At 41.2% G+C, this 12,118-nt stretch overlaps 1 protein-coding gene across 1 annotated transcript in view; it reads left to right on the top strand.

The window, feature by feature from the left end:
• TXLNB (taxilin beta) overlaps positions 1-12,118 on the top strand; it is a 33,500-nt gene that overhangs the window by 15,409 nt on the left and 5,973 nt on the right. Inside the window, exons 5-7 of the mRNA XM_009557488.2 lie at positions 2,441-2,635; positions 4,072-4,191; positions 9,165-9,239. Coding sequence (XP_009555783.2) covers positions 2,441-2,635; positions 4,072-4,191; positions 9,165-9,239 — 390 coding nt within the window. The remainder of the gene's footprint in view (positions 1-2,440; positions 2,636-4,071; positions 4,192-9,164; positions 9,240-12,118) is intronic.

Raw genomic sequence — 12,118 nt, 5'->3', positions numbered from 1 at the left:
GAGATCTCTGGGACACACCTCAGACCTCTCCCATCCCAAGCAAATATCCTCCACAAATATCTTTTCCTCCAAAGGAGGAGAGGTCAAGAGAAACACTGTGCCCTGCAACTAAACGCTTCTTGGCTAAGTGTCTTTAGCCATGACTGTATTGTCTCTGTGTTCTGTGTAATTATTTGACCTCGGAATAGAGGATTAGCAGGAAATAAGATCCTCAGGGTAACACGTGCACTTTTTTGTTTTACATTTGCATGATTGCTGCTCTTAGGATGTCTCATTTCACCTTGCAACAGAACTGTGCAGCGTGACTTACGCACAATCCACCAGCTTTTTGTTTTATATTCAGCTGGATTTATTACTCCAGAGAGCTTTAAATCACAGCAGTGATGTGTTCTAATACCATTTGGTCTACTAAAACAATAAAGTATTTTTGAAGAAGGATGTTTTGAAGCCATAGAACTAGGACTCCAGTCATGCAAGTTCAATTTCTCACTCTGCCTTTGACATCTTGAAGTGAAAGCACCTGATCACTCTTCTCCCCGCTCAGGACTGCACCTATCAACAGAGAGCAAAGAGGCGTAAGCAGATTTTTGTATGGTGTATTAGAGGTAATGTGGAATCCTGACTTGACCACAGCTATCTACAAATTCAACTTAAATTTGCCAGAATTTCAAACAAAAATAAAAAGATGGCATTGTTTGTGAACATCTTCTTTCAAAAGAAAATGAAATGTTCCATTTTGGGAATGCTAAAGAGTTGATTTAAAAGACCTTCTGAATAGCATTTCTAACTGTAATTTGGAATAGCATTTCTGTTTCAAAATTGTCCTAAAGAGAGTTAAATAAAAAAGTGACAAAAAAGAAAACACAGCTCAATTTCTGGTCAAGCAAAACATTTCAGGTTAACTCAAAATCATTCTCACCAATTAATAAAAAAAAAAAATAAATTGAGAGCTTCTCTTTCATCTTACTACAAATTTTTCATGCATCCAATTTCCAGCACAGGTACTGAACCAGAAGACCCTGCAAGGTATTTGCCCAGCTTCATCTGTGATTCTTGCTTCCTCTTAAGAGTGAGAGTCCTTCTGGGCTCACAGTTCATTTTACCGTTTTTGTGAGTACACAGTAAACTGCAGAGCACAGCAGAGCTTCATGGTGATTTCCATGCACTACAGTGTTTTTGGCAATAAGAGCTCCAGTGCTTTCCTCCCATTATCCAAGGTATTGTCACCTCTATCATTCCCCGGTCAGCAAAAGGACAAACATCCTCTACTTTGAACGGCAGTTGTCAAAGATCGGGCTTGTGTTTTGCATGCTAAGTAGAAATTGGGTCATTTGGTATTCATCTTATTTTAAGTGTAGGGCCTGAATCGACACCTTTAATGTCACATTTGTGATATAAGTTATATTTCATTAGAGTGAGCTAAGGCTTTATTCAAGTATATTTGTAGTATATTTGTAGTAAATATCCATATGCAATGTTATCAAATATTTTTATGTAAATGACTAGGCAAGTTGAAACCTTATTATGTCATTTGCATGCTGTGGAGTGGCTTCTTAATGTGCTTGTGGTGTGATTTGTAACTGCAGCAAATATGGTCCTAGCCACTGTACATCAGGATTACATTCCCCAGAAGAGCAGACTGCCCTGGAAGCAAATGAGTAAGGAATAAAAGTAATCCACGTTTCTGGATCCAAAGAAATGAATGCAGATTCTTTCTGCATTGTCTTTTATATAAATAAATCCAAACCAGAATTTCAGTAGTTGCTAAAAAAAAAAAAAAGAAATCCATCTATCTTTCTCCGGGTGAAATCCTGATTCTCTGCTTTGATTCTGCAAGAAAGAGCCCACAAGCTTTCCTTGATTGCACCACCTAAAAATTAGTGCAAATGTTGGTGTCAGTTAAAAAGTTAGGGAAGGAAAATTGAAGGATTGGGAGGGATTCTACAGAAACTCATGGATTTCTCTTAAAATGAAAATCTCAAAGACCATACGCTTGACATTAGTATTCCTAGTTAAAAGGAGGCATCTTAAAGGGTGATTTTTTTAACTCAATAAAAAAGAAATTTGATAAAAGAGCTTTTGACTGCTTTCAATAAATATTTTCTTCCAAAGCAAAAGTGGTGCTGCAATATCATGAATCAAGACATGCATGAATGTCCCCTTTCCCAGGCTCACTTTGATCTGAAACGCTGCTCTACATCCATCTTTATAAATGCAAATTCTTAGTTCCCTAATTTTTTCAAGGCCACTGTATAATTTGCTCTGTAAATTTAGAATCATGCCTAATGCTGGAGCAGATGAAAGCAAGAAAATCTCCAAAGAGAAATGCGAACATGTATAATCCTTCAAAGGGAAGCCTTGTGCTACTCTGAAACAGTATCTTTCTGGAATCACTTATTACATGCCTTACATGATTGTGTTCTCTTCCATTTAACAACAGGAGGAAACAATTCAGCGGGCACGGGAGGAAGATGAGAAGAGGAAAGAAATAACAAATCATTTCCAGGGCACGTTGAGTGAAATCCAGGCTCAGATCGAGCAGCAAAGCGAGAGGAACATGAAGCTCTGCCAGGAGAACACGGAGCTGGCAGAGAAGCTGAAAAGCATCATTGACCAGTACGAGCTGCGGGAGGAGGTGAGAGCAACACTCTGGCTACCCACGGGAATCAGCAGCAAATTTATCTCCCTTGAGGGAAAACAGAAAGCAATGTCAGCCTGTCCTCCCTGCTGGCTATCATTTGAGCGTCTTGTGGGGGTGCTGAGGGTAGCATCCACTGTGCTTTGTTGTCTGAGCATGACTATGCATGCAGCGAGCCCACTGGACTCTGCAAAGCAAATTTTGCAGGGAAGGAGTTGTGTGACACTGCTGTGGGGAGAGGACCCGAGGCACCCAAGCAGCAAGACGTGCCAGCTGCCCACTAAGCTGCCTACCGTCCCACTCACATCTCTCTTAAGTCCCCAAGGAGCCCCTCAGCACCCCTTTCCTGCTTCCCCCACTGAGGCCCCTATAAGCACCTCCCAGCTCTCACCTTTTTGGACAGCCTGTTCTGCTGGTCACACCAAATATACTTTTGTTCCCTCCAGACACAGGATGCTGAAAAGGGCTCTGAGGTAAATGCTTTGACCCTTCCCCAGAAGCAGAAAATTAAGACGACAGATAAAGGAGGCCCTTTGCATTGAAATAGATTCTTCTTTGAAGGCACAATGTTCACCCTAAGATCTAGCGGATAATAGACAGATGGGAAATTATTCTTCCTGTAAACATTAGAGCTGATCAGAAAATTTTGATACAAAAAAACCCCAGTAAAATCCTGAACGACTATTTTTTTCAGTTTTATGACAAATGCTAACTAATACCAAAATGGGTCTTTTTATTGTTTCTAAATACGTTTACTTTGAGTCTCAGTGCAAGCAGATAACATTATCATACAGAATAAAACATAAGTAATCTGTTCTTACAATGTGGAATACCCAATACAATACATGCATTTCCAAATCTGTTGCATCATGCATGAAGTCTTAGGCTGTGCATGAAGGAAATGCACATTCCTGTTTTGTGGTTTCTGTGAGAAGAAAATGTAAAGCAGAGGCATGCACTCGGGATATTTAGTCTTATGAAATTTGTCTAAATGAATCCAGAGTGAAAATAGCTATCAGCATTTACCTCCTGAATGTCACCATGGACCCACATATTTTACAGGCCAGAGGCGATGTCTGGTTCATCTGGTCTGATGTCCTTCACATTCCTACTCACGTACTTTCGCCCAAGCTCTCCAAGCCCACACGGTTCATGTGCAGCCAGAGCAGAGGGGATGTATGGGGAATTGTATTTACAGAGGGAATGCATGACAAAGATGTTATTTTAAAGAGGCTTCCCTTCCCATGCAAATTCTCTCACAGTTTGTTCTGATCAGCACTGTAGTTTTTCACTAATTGCAACAAGTTGGGCATCTTCCTGTTTTGCAATAGTTTTTCTTATGAGTGTTCCAGCAGACAGCTGTACATGCACGAGCATGAAGGCCTGTGTACACAGTTAAACCTGTGCATTCAGCAGACTTTATTTTCTTACAGCACCTTGATAAAATATTTAAGCACAGAGAACTTCAACAGAAACTGGTGGATGCCAAGTTGGAGCAGTCTCAGGAAATGATGAAGGAAGCCGAACAGCGACATCAGAAAGAAAAGGAATATGTACCTATCCTTCTAATCTGTCTGTGTTTTATCTAACTTTAGGCCAAAATTAGTCTTGCATGCTTTATTTCACTAATATATTGTCTCTTCAGGTCTGAGCTCAGATTCAGTAGCAAAGACTTTTATACTGCCGCTGTCAATGCTTAATGTAAAGGAACAGCCTCCAAAAGGCTGTTTTCATTGGCATTTACAGTTCTTGAGGCAAACTGCAGAGCAGTAGGCTAGAGCACAGACCCCTCTAGGTAACTCGCCATTACTACACAGTTGATTCATAGTGACATTGGGTCAGGTGACACCATTAAGGTTTTTAACAGCTCTGATATTTGATACTCCATCTCCTCACAGGATAAATGAGCACATTTAAACAGTCAGAGAGGAAAACATGAACATGGGATTAAGGTGAGACGGCTAAAGGCCTCTATCCCGCAGGCTCAGAGCCTTCCCAGATGTTCTTCTGTGGGTCCGGTTTTGCTGGTGGATGAGGCCACAGAAGCTGCTTGCTGTGACAGAGTCTCCCCTTCTCTTTTGCAGAGTTTTCCCTCCCCAAATTGGTCTGCCAGTGCTTATTTCAGATAGGAAGGGTGGTGCTCTTTAGCAGCCTCATCTGCTGTTCCTCCCTACCTGGCAGATAGGACATCTCTCGCAAGAGGACAGCAGAGAGTGGGAGAGATGTCCCATGCAGGCACAGCTGGGTTGGGAGGAGGGCACTCCTCCCTGGTCTCACACATTTTGCAACTCAATCAAAATTAATTTTCTCAGGCTGACTGGTATTTTCACAACAATCCCAACATCTACAAAGGATCAGAGTTCAACACTGACACCTAGTCACTCTTCTCAGTGGTGGCGGCATCTGAGATTGCTGCAGGGGAGCGACAGGCTCTCATCACCTGGAAGACAGATTTGGATTTCATGGATCCTCCAGCTAACTCAGGAGCAGATCTCTAAAGAGAGACTATTTATCCCTTCCCCCTATCTGGAAACAGATTCATTAGCACAAGCACGGCCAAAGTATCATCAAATATGGGTGATACAGTGCTCTAAGGCCCATGGATAGAGCACAAGGGAAACAGAGCAAATATCTCTTACAAAAAGTTGAGAGAATTTACCCTCTTTCTCTGCACTGATCTTGCAGCTGGGACACCCACTCCCACTCAGCTTTACTCCCAGCTAAAGATTAAGGGGGAAGAGGAGCTGGGACTTGTCCATGTGCACATCTGCATGTCACTGCATGACAATTTGTGGTCCAGCTGAGTTATTCCCTTTCACTGTGAGGCTTATTTAAAGACAAAACCCAAAATTTAATTCATGACAGTTTATCCTTGGCAAATTCAAACCTCAGGAAACATTTCCTAGGAATCTCTTATAAAGACAAAGCAAATTTGGGCTTTCTTTACTTAGTCACTGTGAATTTTGGTACCTAGTACCAGGTTTCAGAAACTGGGGGCAGAGGGGAGAAGATGTTAAAGGTAGGTCATTGGCTCTGTGGAAAATTACATATGCAGCCTTATATCAATGACCTTTCTTGCTGTGCATCACAGAACATGAGGTTTGGATCTGCCTGTTGCCTGTGTCTGGCTGTGTTTCTAGCCAGACCTTCTTTGTGTATTTTATCGAGGACTAATTTGCACAGGTTTATTATTTTCATTTCTTTTAAAGCAGTGGAAGTCATCACCATCTACATTTGGGTGCGGGAGATTTTCTTTGTGGCTTAGTGGTGTTTAAAACTAGCACCTATGAAATAACAGGTCCAAAAACAAGCTACAAAGCCTTTAAGTAGTGGGTGTATAATGATAAGCACCATGTGCAAGGAACATTTTTTACACTGTCCACATAATGCTTAATAACCCTGCCTTTGAGGTAGGCTGGTGAAGTATTGCTTACATCACCTCAGAGCAAGGTAGATTTAGCTGCAGGACTTAAAAGACCAGCTAAAAGCCGTGCAATGAGTCAAAGTACGATTAGCATGACAAGTAGCCCTGCACCCAGAGAGCTGGCCTGCACTTGTCTTCCACGTCAATCATATTGTTGAGCACTTAATCTCACCCATCCAGCTATCATCCTAGTGTTTGTGTGAGTAATGTATTTATATATATGCATGTATGAAATCAAAGTGGTTTTGATGGAGTCCTCTCCTTTAGCTGTACTTCTCTCCAGCTCAGTAATGTGCAAAGCAGAGCCTTACTGCACTTCAGCATCCCGTCATTTGAGGGAAAAGCTTTCAGAACTATACTTCAGTTCTCTCCATACCATTTTTACATCCCGTTTTTACATCATTTTGCATGACTCCTTCTGCAGGATTTTGAGAAAGTCTTTAATTTTTTTTTAATTATTATTATTCTTTATCTATGTGATTACTACTTGAAGGCTCACTTTGATGTCTTCTTATGAAGTTCTTCCATGTAGGAATCTTTGTCCCTATGCAAAACTTCTTTACCTCAGACAAGGAGTGATGTCCCCTCCTGCAGCCTGTGTATATCACATCACGATAAGCAGGTCATCTCATTGCTTGCACAGTTCCCTCTACATGTGCGAGTAACAATGTGATTCCTCATATAAGGAACGAGGGTTCATACTGTGTAGCCTTCCCAAAGGGTCAATTTTACCTAAGGATACAATTTTACTGTCATCCAGTAACTGGTCAGTGCTATTTGGACTTCCAATACAACACATTTTTAGCACTTGTAACACAGACTTTGATGTGCAATTAATTGCAGTTTAAAGCCTCTGTGGCTTTCAAGTATGTGACTGAAAGTTATTGATCAGATTTCTACATGATTGGAATTTGCAGCATCTGGCAGCAAAAAGGGAAGCTTAATTTCCATTAAAACAGTCCCTAGATCCATGTCATTGAATGGGAATGTGTGTTCTTGGAGACTGGCTTTTTTTAGTACAGTATGATGTGACTGTCTTGGCCTGCAGCAGCTATCACAGTTCTAATAATATAGTATAACATCACCACACTTCACTGAAGTGCTGCTTTGTAAACACCATATGCAATATTTATTAATTTCTTTATATTTCATCTTCCTTGTTGCCACTTCATAGCGCATTAATGAAAGTATCAGTTCTTCGGATTCCTTTCCTCCCAGCTTGGTGTTTGCAGATGACCTCAGGCTGCATAAGAGCACTTGCTAATTTGAGCAAGCCTCAAATGTGGCTTGCTTCCATTACAAAAGAGTTTATCAACTCTTGGATTTTTACTGGCTGCAGAAACTATATTTGTCAATAGGAGAGAAAGATTTTATTAACAGGCAAAAGAAGCAACATTTCTTTGCCATCTCTGTCCATCTGATGTGATGTGACAGAAGATATGGTATGAGAGGTAGGACATTTTCATTATTTCAGGGTTCTGACTGGCATAGAGACTGAGTAGCTCTGAGGGTCTTCAAAACACTTCTCATTAAATCATTCAAACCAGACACCCTGATATCAAAGAAACCTGAAATGTAAAAATCAAAATTTCATCCAAACACACACTTTCCATAGAAAGCCAATGCATGAACTGAGGCTCATTTAACTGAGGCCTACTCATACCACCTCTTTTTACTGGCTATGAAACAACCTATTTGAAATGTTAGTCAACAAGACCTAAACTCAAGAGTTTTACTTCAACCATTGAATGAAACACCAAATAAAATTCCCAAAATAAATATTAAGAGTTGTGCCAGAGGAGGTTTAAACTGGATATTAGGAAATCTGACTTCTCTGAAAGGGTTGTCAAGCATTGGAACAGACTGCCCGGGGAAGTAGTGGAGTTGCCATCCCTGAAGGTATTTAAAAGACATATTGATGTGGCAGTTAGAGAAATAGTTTAGTGGTGGAGTTGGCAGTATTAAGTTGATGGTTGGATCCAATGCTCTTAAAGGTCTTCTCCAACCTAATTATTCTGTGATTCTGAGAGCATGATCTATTGGCTTACACAGTACATTTTTTATCAATATATTTTCAGAGCCCAACCGTGCTATTTTAAACAGTACCATTTAATTCAACAGGAAAAAATCCTGTGGTGAACTAACTTGTTTATATCTCATTTCTCAAGCTATCATTAACATTATTTTTTTAAAAAATTCATTTGGCCTAATCAAATAAAATGTTTTATAAATTTTTGGTAGGTAACAGTCACATTTCTTTAAGGCTTCAGTAAATGTTTCCTGCTTTCAGCTTAAGCCAGTTTCTAGAGTAATACCAAACACTTTGAAAGTGCTGACTCAGAACTGCAGCCTGGAAAAGTCTCTGTACATCTCATTCCTATAATTCGTTCACCCTCAACCAACCCTCCCACCTGGAGTCTGCATGTCAGAATATCATTTTGCTGAATAACTTGAAGGCAGGAGTCATTTCTGCTCAGGAGCAGCCAAGGATGAATCTGCATTCAAGCTCTTCCTGGGCTGCCTCCTTGATCTAAGTGAGGCATCACACCAAGCGGGAATTCTGTGCTGATAAAATGTCAAAGCAAACGGAACCCAAAGATAACAGGCACCAGTAACGTATGACATTTAATACACATTCACTTTCTGAAAGCTTGCATATTTTTTGAGGCACATCTGACTGTGACCATGCTTATATGCAAAGTCTTGATCATTAATGCAAAAGATAGTTCGCCATTCATTGGAGAGTAGGAATTTGGCTGGAGCTATGCTGAAATGAAAGTGCCAGAAAGTACTATAACCACTCTCTAGAAGTCTAGTGAATATATAGCTAAATACCACACTTTTTAGAGCCCACTGCACTGCACACTTCATTCTGAGTAGGTTTTGAACTCCTATGCCAATATACCTTTGCAAACCAAGTTCCCTGTATCATATCTCTGGATAATAGTGAATATTCTGTCTTGCCTAATTCCTGGCAACTTTCATCTGAAAGTTAGATCATTCTTTACCAACGTAGCAGTGGCAGAAGGATAAATAGCTGGAAGATGAAGATTTGTAAGTGCTAAGTTGCTAACAACTTTCTCTCTGTTGCCCAAAACACAGCTCCTGAACCAAGCTGCAGAATGGAAGCTCCAGGCCAAAATGTTAAAGGAGCAAGAGACTGTCCTGCAGGCACAGGTGACGTAGGAGAGGTGATTGCATGGTGTGCCTTTGTTTCCCAGTTTTTAACCCATGAGGCACATTACAGGTAAAGTATCCAAACTACTTTCTGTGTATTCCTTCTGGCCTCATTCTACATCCCATATGATATCAAAAAGGAAGTAGGGTATTTTCAAGCCAACTGCAAGGTAATTTAGGGAGTAGATTTAGGTTAGATACAAGGAAGAAATTTTTTACTGTGAGAGTTGCAAGGCACTGGAACAGGTTGCCCAGAGAAGATGTGGATGCCTCATCCCTGGAGGTGTTTGTGGTCAGCTTGGATGGGGCTTTGAGCAACCTGATCTAGTGAAAGATGTCCCTGCCTATGGCAAGAGGTTTGGACTAGATGATCTTTAAAGGTTTCTTCTGACCGAAACCATTCTATCAGGCTGTCCGTCATGAGTGTTTACAATATTCAACCACAGAACGACATAAGTGCCGTGGCTTGATTATTCACCATAATTGCTTTTCAGGCAGCTTTCTAACCCAGCAAAGAACTGGAGTACACACACATTGTGTAACATTTTTACCAAACTGGAGCTGATGTGCTCACACACTTTTCTGGACTGGAATGTGAAGGCAGAGTTTTCATTAACTTCAGCAGGAATTCTGCCTACTAAGGGACTATACAAAGGGGCCTCTAGGATTTCAGTATTCAGTTAGAATTTGAAACATTCAATAACATTAAATCACTTGCCAAAATTATACAAAGACTCAAGCTGAAGTGGAAGGCAGTGGAAACAAGAAACTGGCACTAAACTTTGAGAGCAATGCAATAGTCAACCTTGAATATGAGTGATAACACTAGATCACATACTGGACTTTCACATCAACAAGAGGCAGCATCAATAGTTTTTCCTAAATTTATGCAAACAGTCTCACAGTTTTATCTTCTTTCCTTGGGAATGGTTCTCCCTAGCAGAGATTGGCTGGGGCCAGTCCTACAGCCCCTATGTAGCTGCCTAACTCCTCACCCAGCAGTAGGCCCCTTCCTTGCTCACTGCTGTTCAGCTCTGTCCTTGTAGATAGTCTAATTCCCATCTGTTGAGACATCAAAAAAAGGCTAATGTTAAACTGACAATCTGGAAACATGCGAAGAGGGGTTTGATCATTTACATGTTTTTTCAAAGGTTAAGGTAAGCAGATAGAACAGCAAAGATTATCACAGAAACTGCTGCTGACACCGGTTTGACAGGTTCTGCAATCAAACCTCAAAGGCCTCCAGCTGAGTCTGTCCCAATTGCAAACCTGCTCCCAATTTTCTCAGAGTGATTTTAATTAAACTTTTACGTTCTACCAGAAAGAGTTTTATATGCAGGCAGACCTCTGCAGCCAGTTTAATGGAACTGAAGGTATTGATAAAAGCCAGAATTTATTAAGGATACATTTGAAACGGTAAAATTGGTTTTAGAAAAATACAGTATGCAAAGGCATTGATAATAAATGTGCCTCTTGCAGACTTGCACAGATGAAAATTAAGTGATACACTTGTTAAAATGAAACATGCAGTTAGGTGTTCTGCTCAAGTGTGAAAGCTCTGTCACTTACACAGCAGCCTCCATTTATAATTACTGGGAATAATGACATTACTGTCATTACTACTATTACTACTATTATTATTAATAATGTTATTAATATTATTTCCAGTGTGGTAGCACTGAAGGGCCTCCGTCAGGCACTAGATGCCATTGTGCAATGCATTGTGCAAGTGCAAAACAGAAAAGCTTAAAAAGCTCCTTGATGCAAGCAGCACAAAAAAACCAAATAGATATTAACAGAGGAACAACTGCATGGAAATTAGGAGAAGACATTGGCCAACAAGATAAGGAGAAGCCATAAGGTAGCCCTCGCTGCCTGCTGTAGCAAGTGAGATACCACTCCGTTTTGGAGGAGGTGATGAACACCTAGTGCGTCCTTGAGGTGGAAGGAACCAGGGAACATCAGCTCCTGAAACAGCCAAATCCAGCCCTCCAAATCATGACAGGGATCTGGCACCAGCTCAGGGAATACACCCAAAATGCAGTGGTGCTTGCCAGGATGCTGCATGCCCTCCCCAAGCCCATTGCTGAGGCAGACTGTTTAGCTTTGTGCTTTGAAACAAAGCAAGAAGACAAAAGTCAGCCAAGGCCTTTAATTTTTGGTAGCTGGTGTAGTGCAATCACTGGGCTGTGGTAACTAAGAGAAGTGTAGCAGGGCTGAAGGAGTATGCTCACAACAGGACGATGCTGAGGTGTTTCCACGTCCCAAAGCCTTGCACTTACAAGTTCTCAGCTGGCAGCAGAGCTACCTCCACTTTCCTTGCCCACACTGTCTGGGGAGGTGGCGGGGGAGCTGGGCAGCTGCAAAGGGCTCCTCATCTCCTTAATTGAGGTGCACAAGTGCACACTCCTAATGAGATAGCTCTCACAGCCTGTTCCCTGCCACTATGAAAACATTCATTTATTATACAAATATAAATTGCAGAAGCTATTCTTGGTGCTATGGAAATGCCTAGGGCCCCATCTGAGATCAGAGTTTGCCCTGTACAAACCAGAAAGGTTTTTAATTTAATTAAACAGTAGGCAAAAGTTGGGAGGGAAGAGCAGAGACAGAGAATTGAAGTGAGTTGTTTTAAGACAACTGCTCTGAGCTAAGCGCCCCAGTTTGCTGACTCCTATCCTTGCTCCCTCAGCTGTCTTCAGGATGCTCAGGCATTTCTCCTTAGAGCCTTGATGTCTATTCCAAATGTTCCACTTGGTATCAATATTGCACTTATGCTGTGGCACTAGTGCTGCTAGAACAAATCCCTCTGTGTTTCTGTCTGTGGATAACTCACAGCTCTGCCTAGAGCCTAATGTAAATACACACATGCAAGCTCC

The sequence above is a fragment of the Cuculus canorus genome, chromosome 3, assembly GCF_017976375.1.
Source record: "Cuculus canorus isolate bCucCan1 chromosome 3, bCucCan1.pri, whole genome shotgun sequence".
In the NCBI taxonomy this organism is placed as follows: domain Eukaryota; kingdom Metazoa; phylum Chordata; class Aves; order Cuculiformes; family Cuculidae; genus Cuculus; species Cuculus canorus.
The sequence above is the reverse complement of the archived record's forward strand: the minus strand, read 5'-3'. Positions and strand labels throughout refer to the sequence as shown.